Source organism: Mesoplodon bidens (genome assembly GCF_964165515.1).
Source record: "Mesoplodon bidens genome assembly, chromosome: 10".
Lineage (NCBI taxonomy): Eukaryota > Metazoa > Chordata > Mammalia > Artiodactyla > Ziphiidae > Mesoplodon > Mesoplodon bidens.
Genome location: NC_138172.1, coordinates 86,154,279 through 86,169,139, shown reverse-complemented (window position 1 = coordinate 86,169,139; position 14,861 = coordinate 86,154,279). Strand labels below are relative to the sequence as shown.

At 41.7% G+C, this 14,861-nt stretch overlaps 1 protein-coding gene across 2 annotated transcripts; it reads left to right on the top strand.

Moving 5' to 3' along the window:
- The first annotated feature begins 132 nt into the window (after positions 1-132).
- On the top strand, positions 133-13,800 carry ACOT13 (acyl-CoA thioesterase 13). Of its 2 annotated transcripts, none has more exons than XM_081246869.1 (3): positions 133-357; positions 11,689-11,873; positions 13,547-13,800. In XM_081246869.1, the coding sequence occupies exons 1-3, from the start codon at positions 277-279 to the stop codon at positions 13,701-13,703; spliced, it is 423 nt and encodes a 140-aa protein (XP_081102995.1). In that variant the 5' UTR covers positions 133-276; the 3' UTR covers positions 13,704-13,800. The 2 variants fall into 2 exon arrangements, with proteins under 2 accessions (XP_081102995.1, XP_081102994.1); XM_081246868.1 differs by having other exon boundaries at positions 133-411.
- Positions 13,801-14,861: the final 1,061 nt, after the last annotated feature.

Below are 14,861 nucleotides of genomic sequence, written 5' to 3'. Positions count from 1 at the left end.
TCATGCGGAAACGCGCTCCGCTTTCGGAGGACGACAGAGCGCCTGCGCAGCCGGAAAGCGGGCCCGGGCTGGCGAAGGCTAAACAGCGCGTGCGCGCGAGGTCACAATGAGGAGGGGAACGTCAGTGCGCGAGCGCGGACTTGGAGTGCGTCGCGGGCCCAGAAGGCTGCAAACCCTTCGCCCTTTCTGTCCTTGTTCTGTTGCGAATTTCCGGGCTTCCCTGCTCTTCCAAGAATCATTCTTGAGTGGGGCCTGGGAGCCGGCGAACGGTCCACGATGAGCTGTAAGGCAAAGAGTCTGCTGGAGGCGGTAAAGTTCTCAGGCAAGGCTCTCGGTTTTGACAGAAGTTTGGAAAAGGTATTAGAGGCGAAGACGCGGTTTCTAATGAAGGGAAAGAAAGCACCATGCTTGGTTCGTGGTGAGCGCTGAATAAATTGTCTCTGGCTAGATTCTGTTGGACTGCGTCCCTAAATTCACCTTAGTAATAATAATTACTACTTTAATGGAGCACAGTTATGTGCTAGGTGTGCCTACATTGACCTGTCAGTCTTTAAAGCGAAAACGTAAGTGGTTTAGCCAGCAAAATGGCTTAGCCAGCAAAAATAGCAGAGGAATTGCACTTTGGGACATGCAAACTGTGGCCAACCATAGGCAAGTCCTCAACTGTTCTTTTTTTTGCGGTACGCGGGCCTCTCACTGTTGTGGCCTCTCCCATTGCGGAGCACAGGCTCTGGACGCGCAGGCTCAGCGGCCATGGCTCACGGGCCCGGCTGCTCCGCGGCATGTGGGATCCTCCCGGACCGGGGCACGAACCCGTGTCCCCTGCATCGGCAGGCGGACTGTCAACCACTGCGCCACCAGGGAAGCCCTCAACTGTTCTTTTATAGCGAGGAGAGGAGAAAGTTGAGAGGAGCTGTTTTGAACAAGTTCGCTGGAGGAGAGGAGAGCTGGGGCTGTCGGTCGTCGCATTGGTTGAGTTGCGGAGGTTTCTCAGCAGCTGGGTTGTTGCTGGACGAGAAGAAAATCTTGCTTTTTTCCTGCTGGGGTTTATAAAGTAAGCTGTGAGGAGTGGTAAGTGGGGGAAAGTTCTCCCTTCAGGGCTTCCCAACTCCATTTTGAATGAGGTATTTTATAATAGTAATTTTATAATTGTAACATTATATAATTGTTATTACAATATTATAAACATTTTTAAAAGAAGTGAAATTAATTTTAGTAAAATATTCTAATCATTATCTCCAAAATATTTAACATGTAATTAGTAGAAAAGAGTACTTTTTGTACTTAATCTTTGAAATCCCGTGTGAATTTTACACTTACAGCACATCTCAGTTCATACTAGCCATGTTTCAAAGTGCTCAATACTGACAGGTGACTAGTGGCTACCATGTTAACGGCACAGGTCAGTACCATAGTAGGTGCTCTGTATTTGTTAATTTTATCAAAAATGGATTTTGTAGTTGTCTACTTTTTGTGTGGGAAGAGTTGCTCAGGCTAAAGTACAGGTTTATGCTTAGTGATCTATAAATCCAGTCGTGAGCATGGTTTCTCTTACCATAAATTTTAAGGTAACGTGATCTAGACCAGTGGTTCTCATTTGAAGGTGGTTTTGCTCCCCATGGGACATTTGACAGTGTCTGGAGACATTTTTGATCATCACAACTGGAGTGTGATGGGAGGGGTGGGACTGGCATCTAGTGGCTATTGGCCAGGGACGCTGCTGAACATCCCACACTGCACAGGTTCCCTCCCCTGTCCCCACGACAGAGAATCACCCACTCCAAACGTCAACAGTGCTGAGGTTTTGAACACTTGACTTAAACCATCCTCTTATCATTCATTTTTTCCTAGGTCAAAACTAGATAAATTGCTACTTTGTTGTTCTTTATAAGAATATATAAACCTGTCTTTGCACTGAAGTTTGAGTTGGTTGTTCAAATCATGCGATTTCTACATGTGTTGGCATGGAACAGAATGTGGTCTTTCTCTAAATCTCTGGTTAATAATTCTTTTTTAATTAATTAGTTTATTTTTTGGCTGCACTGGGTCTCTAGTTGGGGCGAGCCGGGGCTCCTCTTCGTTGCGGTGCACGGGTTTCTCATTGCTGTGGCTTCTCTTGTTGCGGAGCATGGGCTCTAGGCGCGCGGCCTTCAGTAGTTGTGGCACGCGGGCTCAGTAGTTGTGGCTCGCGGGCTCTAGAGCACAGTCTCAGTAGTTGTGGCACACGGGCTTAGTTGCTCCGCGGCATAGGGCTCGCACCCGTGTCCCCTGCTTTGGCAGGCGGATTCTTAACCACTGCGCCACCAGGGAAGTCCCAACAATTCTTTAAAGTCTCTTAATATAACTAGTGTGGTTTTTGCGCCTCACTGGACCTTGACTGACAAAATTATTTTATGTCAAAGAATTGTCCCTTTGGTGATTTAAATATGACACCAGAGATTTTTCAAGGCAAGAAATGCTCACTTTTGAGTGCAGGATTTTAAAATGCAAGAAAATTGTTAAAACTAAATTGGAGTAAAGACGTATATGGTCTCTCAGACACACTTGTCCTCTATACCTCATTGCTTTTGCAAAGGTGAGAAGGAATAATGTTTCTGGGTGTAAGAAGCAAGTGAGATGTACAGTACTCTCGTGTCAAGTCTGCTCCATCACCCCACAAGGTCAATGAATCAAGTAGAATAACACTTGAAAATTTGGCTGGTAATATTCCAGTGGGGACTTTGTTTTTTGGACAGATGTTTTGACCTGGCATATAGAATCTGATAAAGGATGGTGACTTTCTGTTCCTCTAAAAATGATCTGTTGAAAAAGGCAAATTGCAAAATTAGTCCTGGTACAGATGTCAAGTCAGTGCATGAGATCATACATTAGAACTTCTTTATTTAAGCCTGTTCTCTTTTTAAAACCTCTGTTTTATCAGTGTTTATAAATACCCACAAAACCTATGTTTTATAAAACACTGATACAGAAAAACTAACACGCAAAATGAATGTCCTACATGTGGTCTGTCACTCCCATCACTCCAGCCAACTGCCAGCACCAAGCACCATACATGTGAATTATGCCATCTAAGTCAACCGGCTCCTAGCAATCTGCCAGCTGCCTGTAGAAACAAGAGTGAGTCCAGGCAAGCCCAACAGAAGAACTGGCTGGCTGAGCCCAGCCTAAATTGCCAACTGACAGAATCAGAATCTAATAAATGACTTTGTTTTAAGCCCAAAAAGGAAAGTGTCCTGTTCTTGCTATAAGATCACTTTTAAATCAGTCAACAAACTAAGTACTCTAGGTTATAAAGAAATGCCAATCACAATTCCTCGCCCTCTAGGAGTTTATCATCTCAGAGAGGAGAAAAGTGGGTTCCAAGGAACAGTCCCATCAGATGTGCCCTGAGAAGAGTCCTATGAATAAATACTTTCAGAAAACATTGACGTTGTATACCCCCTTTTAAAAACTGTAGTAAAATACACATAAAGTTCACCATCTTAACCATATTAAAGTATTCAATAGTAATTATTGCATTCACATGGTTTACAACCATCACCACCAACCATCTCCAGAACTTTCCTATGATAACTATTATCATAGGACTTACTATTCATTGTTGAAAATATCCGTTGATTTTTCTGTCTTCCCTCTCCTCACTGAGAGCTCTTTCGGAGCAAGTCCATAGCAGAGTTCCATCTTGCAAAACTGCAACTCTACCCATTAAACAATAACCTCATTCCCTTTTTTTCCCCAGCCCTGGCAACCCTCATCTACAGTCTGTCTCTCTGAATTTGGCTACACTATGTATCTCCTCTGAGTGGAGTCATTATATCCCTTTTGTATCTTAAAACTTTTGACTAGTTCTGTGATAAACATGTTTAAACTTATTATGTTTAAGTTACTTGCCAGTGGAACTCTTTCCCCCACAATAACACATGTGGAAGAACATATCTCAGGTGAGATCCGGAAATACCATGTGGAATCCAACACACAAAGAAATAAGGGAGGGCAGTTCCGAAGCAAGGTAAAATTGTGTAGAGTCATCCTTGTGGAAATGAGAGGTGAAGATGTGTAGGTGAATGAGATGTCTCAAGAGGAAGAACAGACTAGAGAGAAGCATTAAGGATTTAGGACTGAACCTTGAGGACATACAGGGTTGAGAAAGATAAGGAGCCTTTGAAGACTATAGAAATGATTAGGAAGGTAAGAATTGACCTTATACTTACTAGAAGAACTTTGAGGCTTTGGATCTACCACAAAAGGACAGTAATATTATTTAAAATTTATCAACATGATATGCCAATAGATATTTCTGGAATACTGTTCCTCAGTGAACAGAGATTATTTAAACTGCTTTGTTGCTGTTTGACTTGTGGCATTATCGTAACTGGCTCACCATATTTACATTCCTGCAGGGCATAATTCCTTCCCGGGAATGACTCTATATTCAGGTACCACATTCCAAACTAGATCAGCTGCAAAAATTCTACCCAAGTTTGTGCTTTCCCTCTTGAGAGGAGATCTGGAGGAGTGGATAGCCGCAATCCTCAGTCTGTAGGTGGTGAGGAAGTTCCTCCTCTATTAGCCCCTCTTTTCCAGGTTCAAGGCAGCAGAGAAGCTGTATTTGAGAGAAATCTTGCCAATGTGATTGATATGACAGAGGCCTTCATAGCACCCACCTTTATAGGCATATTCTAGAATAATTTGATAAAATCTGCCATTTGCCAGCCTTTGGGAAAAAATACAGGGACACTCGGCACATCTCTCCCCATCACCAGCACTCCAGTGAACAAGAGTAGTTGTTCAGCTGGCTAAATCTTCAGGGAATATTTAATTAAATTCCTCTTAGCTCTTCCCTAGGGCTTTGTTTTGCCTCCCATGGCACCCATTTGCTAACTTTTATTTTTGGTTTTCTCTTATAGCCTCTACTGGTTCATACACTCCCTATTTTTGGATCCTCTACCTTTGACCCAATTGGCCCCCATTTTTACTTTTATCTTTCAGTGTCCTTTTCAAATAGCACCCACTGTCCCTAGAAAGACTTCCCTGGCATCTCCAACTGTCTTCCTCTGATTCACTTCTATACCTTGGCTAACTTTTATCATAGGACTTACTATACATTATTGAAAATATCTGTTGCTTTTTCTGTCTTCCCTCTCCTCATTGAGAGCTCTTTGAGAGCAAGTCCATAGCAGATGCTTAATAAGCATCTTTCAGTGCCTAGTGAGAATGCCTTTCACATAGAAGATAGTCCCTGTGGTTTGTTCAATCAGTTGCTGAAGCTACTAAATGTTGGGCATATTGTTGTAGAATGCTCTTAGCCGACCTTCAGATTTGAATGTATTCATTCATTCAACAAACATTTGAGTATCTACTATGTGCCAGGCACCATTCTCGGCACCAGGGATATATATACCAGTGAACAAAACTAACAAAAACCCTACCACTCGTGGAACTTATGTTGTATTGTGGTAAATCAAACACTGAACAAAATAAGTAAATAAAATATATAGTATGTTAGATGGTAATAAGTGCTTTCAAAGAAAATAAAGCAGAGAGCCATGATAAGCAATATTGGGACAGGAGAGTATTTTTCCCTGAAATATGTATTTCTGTGGAATTATTTTTTTGAAAGTTCAGTTTTAAATACTGTCATCTTGGAAGATGTCACTGAAACAGTAAAGATCTGCACGTAATAGATACTCCAAGGGGAAGATTGATCCAGGCAGGGGAACAGCAAACATAAAGGCCCTGGGACTTTACCACACTGTCTGCTTGCAGTGTTTCAAGAGGATTCCCAAGGAGACTCGGAAGGGACGATTTGGAGATGAGCTAACCATGTATGGCTTCACTGTGTAAGGACTTTGGTTTTTACTCTGAGTGGAATGGAGTTCCATTAGAGAGTTTTGAACAGAAGAGTCATATAACCTGACTTGCATTTTAAAAGGAGCACTCTTGTCGCTAAGACTGAGAATGGACAAAAGGCGGGCAAGGGCAGGAGGAGGGAGATAACTTGGGAGGCTTCTGTAACGACGGGAGGGGAATGAGGGCTCGGATTCAAGTGGAAGTATAATGAGTGGTGATGGGGGCTGGGAAAGTGATTGGCATTCTGGACTTGTTTGAAGCTAGAGCTGACAGGCTTTGCTGATGAATTGGATAGTGAGATAGGAGGGAAAGAGGAGTGATGACTCCAGGGTTTGGGGCAGTTCTGTATACTGGGGTATCTGCCCTGAGAAGGCCTTTTATCTAACTACCTTAAATTGGTCATGGCTTACATCACTCATTAGATTTATCACTATTCCCTTCCTGTAGAGTTGCTACATACATCTTGCGCACTCATATCAGGGGACTCTGCTGTTTACCTGGTAGCTGGGACTTTTACAATCAGTCAGGTACATTGGGGCATGCTCAGAAAGGAACTGAACTGCAGAGTAGAAGGCAGGGGATCTGATGGGATCATATTCACCTTCAGAAAAGCACCTTCAGGGTTGTTCCGGCCTCTAAAAATAAGCCAAGCGAAAGTTCTGAGAACCAAGCGGGCTGGAGTCATCTTCATAGTTGTGGCATTTTCAGTAATAACTAACATTTATCGAGCCCTCTGAGCCAGATGCTGCACTAAACATTTTACCTACATTATTTCGTTTAATCCTCAGGACAACCCAATGAGGCAGGTACTATTATTATCCCCATTTTACACATGAGAAAATAGAAGCTTAACTTTTCTAAGGCCTCACAGCTAGTAAGGGGGATCTAAACCCAAGTTGTCTGCTCCCTGCCTGTGTATTAACATTGTATTGTAGTACCTACCCTTAGAGAAACTGTCCTGTATCCTGAGTGAAACTGGCACCAAGCGTAGCCTTTGGTGGGCTTGTGAGTCTGAATGACTGGTGGGCATTGCAGAATAAGAGCCAGCAAAGGGGATGTGGAGTGGCTAGTGGAGGAGGAAAAGAATCCGGAGGTGTGAACGTGGGAGTTCAGGAATGGCCAGAAAACAGTTTAGATGTTGCAGAGTGCTGAGAGGTCAAGTAAGGGACAGGCTGAAAAGCATCCAGTGAATTTAGTAATTAAGTCATCCTTGATCTTGGCAACAGAAACAATTCCAACTGGGCAGTTTTAAGCAAATCCATGTGAAACTATCCAAACCAACTTTCAGTTTGATGGTTGTGTTTGAGTCACAACTTTGATAAGGATGAGAATTAAAATGTTTTAATCACCTATGACATGCCAGGCCCCGTTCTAACTTAATTTGAATTTTATCTTAATCTTTATAAAACTCTAGGAGGGTACTGCTATCATTTCCACTTTACAGCTAAGGAAACCTCAGTTAAGGATCTTGCCTAAGGGGCTTCTCTGGTGGCGCAGTGGTTAAGAATCTGTCTGCTAATGCCGGGGACACGGGTTCGAGCCTTAGTCCGGGAAGATCCCACATGCCGCGGAGCTACTAAGCCCCTGCGACTAAGCCCATGCACCACAACTACTGAGCCTGTGCTCTAGAGCCCACGAGCCACAACTGCTGAGCCTGTGCGACTAAGCCCGTGTGCCACAACTACTGAGCCTGCACTCTAGAGCCCGCGAGCCACAACGACTGAGCCCACACGTCTACAGCCCATGCTCCGCAACAAGAGAAGCCACTGCTATGAGAAGCCCGCACACCGCAATGGAAGAGTAGCTCACGGTCCCTGCAACTAGAGAAAGCCCGCACAGCAATAAAGACCCAATGCAGCCAAAAATAATTAAAAAAAAAAAAAAAAAAAAAAAAGGATCTTGCCTAAGTCTGGCTCCAGAGCTAGTACTCTTTAACTATTGGTCTCATCACCTGTGTAACTAAGCTACTAAAACATACATTTACTATAAAACTGAAGTGTTGGACTGATACAGCAGCATGGCTGAACCACAGTTCTTGAATAGCTTATGCCCTTTTATGGCCCCTTAACAGAATTTCCAACTATTTTTCTTGCCGTTGCCACCCCATCACACTGCCACCTTCTATCTTACTGTTTACCTCTTCTCCTGCTGATAGGCAGGTGCATTTTTACATCATCCTCAGACACACTTCCTCTGGTATCTGCACTGTGTCACGTATGAAATCAGCTGTGTCCATCATCAGGGCAAATTGCTTTGAAAACAGCCTCCTTTACAAATACACAAAATTCTCATCCACTAATATGACCTGTCCTCTGTGCTTCTGTGCATACATATGGTCTTTCGCATTCCATCTCCTTGGTTGACTCACGTTTTTACATACGTGCAGGTTTTCTCATGCCATGTGCCACACTCCTTGAGGCCCGTTACAGACACCCTTACAGAGCCAGAGACATATGTTTCTTTATCCATTAGCAGAGGCCGTGTGTGTGCTGCTCAGCAATCAGCAGCAGTCCCAACGAGGCGGTGACTCTTAAAGACCAGAAAGATTGGAAACCTCAAGGTCTAAGAATAATTCTGGGTTCTGGGCAGAGCTTCCTATTAGGGACTGTCTCCTTCACTGCTGTTGACTATTAGGGATCCCTTCTCAATGTCTTTACTGAAAAGCCAAGTGAGGAAAGGAGAGACTGTGTTCGTCACCTGAAGCATCTCTCTCTGTGATGGAATTTGAGCCTGCAGGTCAGGGGTGGCGGGGGCATGCAGTGGTAGCATGAGTCATATAAACTCACGTGAATGCCTGAGGTGCAGGGAAGAGACAGTACACTGCAGGCATACAGAAAAGGGGCACAGGATTATATGAGCGCATGTCCATTTAAGGCCATTTTTATGCTAAACTGAGGAGTCTGCTGTGTCAGACTGGGCTGAGCCATAAAAGTTCTTGCCAATCTATTGCAGTCATCCAACCTGCAGGATTATTGGGGCCATGGCAGCTATATTTCTGATCCCATGGCATCATAAAAGGCTACACACCCATCTTCCTCCCGATGCATGAGGTCCTAGTTGTCTGCAGCAGTCCAGGTGAGATGAGGGGAGGCAGTTTTGCATTAGTGGTTAAGCCAGAGACTCCTGGGTCCAATGGAGATAACACTATCTACTTCAAAGATTTGTGAGGATCGAGACAGCGTCTCAATGCCTGTAAGACAATGCCTGTACATTTCTGAGCATGGTCTGTAACACAAAGTTAGCCGTGTGCTAACTAATAAACACGTGTGCTCTCTACAGCCTATATCTTGACTGAGATCTATTTTTTTTTTTTAAATAGTGTCCTCCCCCCAGCCCCATTCTTCATCAGACAGGTAGCTCTCCATTGGTTTCTTCCACCACAAGACTGTTTGTTAGTTCTGGGAGGTTGGGTAAGACATCCCTTCATTGTTGTCTTCCATTGGTTTACTTATTTTTACTGAGGGAGACAAGAATCGGCAACACAGGGAATTCCCTGGCGGTCCAGTGGTTAGGACTCCACACTTTCACTGCTGAGGGCCCCGGGTTCGGTCCCTGGTCAGGGATCTAGGATCCCACAAGCCATGCAGCCCAGCCAAAAAAACCAAAAAGAATTGGCAACACATAAAAGCATTTCTCTGCCATATCTGACTGACCAGTACAAAAGTATCTCTATTCCAACATACCTTTTCAGCCAGTTTTGTATCTTAGTATGTCCTTTGTCCTTTCAAGTTGTGGAAAAAGATAAAAATTAAAATCAGTATTTTGGGGGACTTCCCTGGTGGTCCAGTGGTTAAGAATCCGCCCTCCAACGCAGGGGACGTGGGTTTGATCCCTGGTCAAGGAACTAAGATCGCACATGCTGTGGGGCAACTAAGCCCATGTGCTGCAACTACTGAGCCCGCACGCTGCTACGAAGATCCCACATGCTGCAATTAAGACCTGATGCAGCCAAAAAAAACCAAAAACCAAAAAACAAAATCAGTAGTCTGCAGTAGAAAATCCAATTGACATTTGTTTTACCTTTTGTCATCCCAGCCAAAGTTAGATAATAAAATGGAACTTTAAGAACTGACCTCTACTAAACACACCATACCTTAAAATTACACTAAACTACCTTTGGTGACTATGATGCTTTCCTATTCGATTCTATTTCTTGAACTGCCTGGCTTTTTCCTGTCTTCACCTGCCTAACTCCTGCCCGCCCTTCAATCCACAAATAATTCCCCAGGATGCCTTTCCTAATGTCTCTTCCCTGAAAACATACTTTGATAAGTAAGATCCTTACTTCCAGCAACCTGTATTTATCTTATCTGCAGTAATTCGCTCTACTGCAGTGTGCATGTGTCTATTCCTTTAGACTGGGAACCCCTTAAAAGCAGGGATTAGATCTCGTTCATCTTTAGATTGCAGTGCTTGACAGACTTGGGTAAATGCCCCCAATAAAGTGAGTTTACACCTTGGGCTTGCTTGGTGTGTATTATTAGTTTATGAGGACATCTTGTGGCTAGGTCATTTATTGTACAGACTTGATCCCGTTCTAACGTTTACTTTTCCGTTGATTTACCCATTAAGCAAAACATGACATATTATTTAGGATGGTTCATATTTTATAGTTCTGTTTCTGTTTTACATCAGGGCCTTCTAGGGGATAAACAACAGCAAACAACTAAAGTCATAGTTTGTGAAATGCTGAAATGTCTTCCCGGTGGGAGCATAAAGGCCGCTGAATACCTAGAGATTCTACAGTTAGCAACTAGGGAGACTTGGAGGTGGACAGACCTAGATCTGAATCTCAGTTCTGTCTCATCCTGGGTGACCTTGAGAGTAAACCACTCTGAATTTAAGTTACACAAACTGGAAATAATCCCTTCCTTGTTATATAGTATATGGAAAGACTTTGGCACAGTGCCTGACATGAACGTGCTCAGTAAATGGTAGTTATCTAGAATTAAACCATTTAATGCTTGAGACATCCTTTCCTGTATCTACAAATAGACACATCAAATATTCATCCATATTCTGCCTGAACACGTCTAGTGACGGTGAGAATTACGTTGCTGGATGCAGCACATTCCATTCACAGTTTGGTTCCAGCTTCTAAATATTATCTATGATGTTTTTTCCTAGTAATTTAGATAGGATATAAGAAACATATTTCCATTATTTTTCTTTAAGTTTCCTTTCTAAAGATGTTTGATATAACATTTAAAATTCATTGTTCCACATTTTATCTTTCATATAATTTTTTCATTATGATACTATAAATGGGGCAGGACCTTAAAAGCAGCAATTTAACTTTGCTGGCTTCTATCAAACTTTTTTATATTAAAATAGGTTTGTGGTATAAGCTTATTAATTCTAGTAATGCATTGAATTACTCAATTTCTTCTAGTAAATGGTTTTAAACCATTCATTATGGAGTCATTCTAAAAAATTACTTTGTGCAAAAACTAGGGAACATCCAAATTAAAACTATAATGGGTTAACAGATCACAAGGACCAGCTGGCTTTGTTGGTGCAAAATTTCTAAGGAGACATTAAGAGATGCCAGGTTGTTGTACATAAGGCTGAAAAGCTCAGACGGAATGTTTGATTTCTGCAGAGGAGTGGAGATTAAGAAAAACTACTCCTGTTTTTCCCTAAATATTCCTTTTAATTTCAAAACAGTTTACATCAGAGTTAATTTCTATCAGAGAGAGATTGGTAACTTGATTTTCAATTTCTGAATCAATTTTTCGGGGGTGACTTGGTTTAATCCAATGATAGTTCTTGTTAGGCTGTTTGGGCTTTTCTAATACCACCAAATATTCAAAATTCTTTTTTTTTTTTTACACTTAGGTGACTGTTGTTTCTGCTGTCCCTGGGAAGGTGATTTGTGAAGTGGAAGTAGAAGAACAGCATACCAATAAAATGGGCACCCTCCACGGTGGCATGACAGCCACCTTAGTGGATGCCGTATCGACATATGCTCTGCTGTGCACAGAAAGGGGAGCACCCGGAGTCAGTGTCGACATGAACATAACGTAGGTATCCAAACTGTACCCCAAATAACTTTGTCCAATGTGGTAACTCATTTCAAACAAACGAGACTAAACACATTTGTAACATAAATAAAGCATGAGGTGCCCTTAGCTGGTCATCCTTAAATGCAGCTATAGATTTGCCTTAAAATATTCCATGGTTTTAGAATCTAGAACTAGAGGAATTAATTTCTAAGTACAATATATATCAGTAATAATAAGTCATCAGTAATACAACCAGTAATAAATGGGGAATGATCTAAACACTCAAAAAGGCAAACATTCAGCTTCTAATATGCATACTGGTGGGGAAAAAATCATCACAAACTCACGGTTTGTAACTGTTTTTCATACAGTCCTTAAAAGTGCCACTTGTATAAATGTCTCATGAAGCTTGTACTGAGTACCTATAGAGAAAAGCTAGAATAAAAATCAAAGAAAAGTTGAGGAATCCTTCAAGTATACATCGCCATTGCCTTCTAACAAGGTGAACACAAATGTCCAGTTTTGCAATACTTCATGTTTTCCTGCAACTGCACAGACATGCTCTCATGATAAGGAAGCAGAACCCCAGATGTCAGGTTTGTCACTCACTGTTGTGAAAATGCCTGCAGGGGTCAAACACTTCCAGATGCAAAAAATTAAATTCCCACATTAACTAGTACTGTTGCCAGTGTCCCGCTCACTGAAGAGTGCAGGGCCCGGGGACTTAGTTTCAAGACAATTGATTCTTCCACCTAAGCAAGAGAAGAAAGATTTTTGTTGGAAGGGGAGGCAGGGGTTAGGGTGGGAAAGCCAATGTGATGTATCACAAGGGCAATGGAAATAATGTTATCAGGTTTTTAAACAATCGAAATCTCTTTTTAGGCTAACTTAACTTTCAGTCCCTCTCTACTATGGAAATAAATTGAGAGTGCAGTAAGCAAATCACAGGACAAGATGCAAATGGTGTTCTGAAATTAAGATGTACAAAAAGAAGGATCTGCTTGGGCACTGGTGAGCCTATTCAGCAGTCCTTACCTTATTCCACATGATAAGGGCAAGACCACTTGATGACTCTGCTTTGCCTTAAGACCCTCTATTACGAGCAGAGAGATCTTCCAACCTAGCACTCCATTTCATGATCTTCTGAGATACTGCTGCTACAATCCTAAAGGATTTTTAATAAGCCAAACATAATTTTGGCCTTTCAAAGTATGTGTTGCCAAAGTACTGGCCACCATCAAGAGCTGCCTGAGATCCAAAAGGGCCTCATATTAATTCCTTATAGTTCTTATTAAGTCATTTTAGAGTTGAATAAATTCTGCATATTGATATGACAAGATATTAACACCAAGTGTTACTTCACCTAGGAAGTTAAGCCAATTAAGTGAAAGCTCAAGGAAATCCCTAGCCACAAATAAGTATGAAGCGGGAAACTAAAAAAAAAAAATAGGGCAGTACGGGGAGGCGGGGGCAGTTGAAAACCCCTTCCTATATTTTTGGGAAAAGAAATTTGTGTGCATAAGGAATCAGTAAGATATAACTTGGTCAGGACCAGCCATTCAAATTAGAAAGGATATTATTCTTAAACTATTTAGGAGTAAATAAGTAACATAAGGCTGTTATGAGATGCATACAACTTTCTCTTTTAAAAACTATTTGCTGTTAACTAAATTTAAATGTTTCTTTTCAAGGTACATGTCACCTGCTAAAATGGGAGAAGATATAGTGATTACAGCACACGTTCTGAAGCAAGGAAAAACACTTGCATTTCTTTCTGTGGATCTGACGAACAAGGCCACGGGAAAATTAATAGCACAAGGCAGACACACAAAATACCTGGGAAACTGAGACCAGCAGGGTGACCTAGAGAAACTCAACAATGAATGTCCAGAGTAAATCTGACTTGAACAAATATAATTTTCAAAATAAATTAGCACAACCAGAAGTGGCTAAGAAATATTTTCTTTGGGGAAAATGCCATAGAGATCAAGTGGAATATAGGATAGAGTTGTCTATATTCTAAGCCTCTTTAGTTTTAGTTTATAATCATACATGATACTTGGATGAAAACATTCTTCGCTCAGAAGTGTTTTGAAAACAGGTAAAGCAAAGCTAGCAGGGCCGTTTTGAGATAAGATTACCTTGAAACTAAAATTCAATATTAAGATAAAGGAGAAATACAAATTAACGATTAATCCTTAACAAATTGTAGGTCCTTCTCAGCTCTAAAATGTTACATTTTTTTAACCCAATTTGAAGATTATGGAACTTCAAAATAGTTGAACCATAGGCCACATTGGAAAATAAAAGACTGAGTAGTCCTCAACAAAGTTTAAGGCTAAGCACATTAGTGATAAATAGTCCAGTGGATGCACTGCTTTTCTGATTGAGAATTTATTACAGGATTGGCATATTTTATAGTGGTGGGGGGAGCATACTATTAGCCCCTTTTCTCGTACCTATGATAAAACCATGCAGATCTTGAATCTCCCAATCTGCAGTACTGGAGAGTTCACAAATTGTTCAGTCCACTTCTCGAAGTTCTCCTGACTATGGCATTCATAATAGTTGGTTTCTGCCATCAGGGGGTCTGAGTTAACATTTCATGACTGAAGATCGTACAGTTCCAAAGCAACTTTGGAAACTGGAAACACAGTCAACAGTTAAAGGTTTATTATCCTTTGGTTGTATTAGAATACATGCTGACCTGTCTGCTGAAAGGACAGAAGCAGACTTGATAGTAGCAGTGAGCACACAGGAAACGCAGATCTAGTATTGCCCCTAAAAGTAACTTGGGCTCCTTGGAGAAATACCTGATTTCAGAGCTGGGGGCTCAGATTGGGAAATACAAGATGAACATATCTTGTGCTTTGAAAGTAAGGAAGTGCTCAAGAAAATGAGAGGCATGAAAATTATACAGTATTGAAAAGGAAGGGAGTCCATACTGTTTAGGTAATAATATTGAATAAACAGCAAAGACAGGAGAGCTCTTCCTTTTAACAGAAT

Bases quoted from the DNA above. Each gene is read 5' to 3' on its own strand.
- ACOT13 (XM_081246868.1), top strand. From the start codon at position 277: ATGAGCTGTAAGGCAAAGAGTCTGCTGGAGGCGGTAAAGTTCTCAGGC. The intron at 412-11,688 runs GTTCGTGGTGAG...TTTTACACTTAG, and splicing joins GAAAGAAAGCACCATGCTTG to GTGACTGTTGTTTCTGCTGT. The intron at 11,874-13,546 runs GTAGGTATCCAA...TTTCTTTTCAAG, and splicing joins AGTGTCGACATGAACATAAC to GTACATGTCACCTGCTAAAA.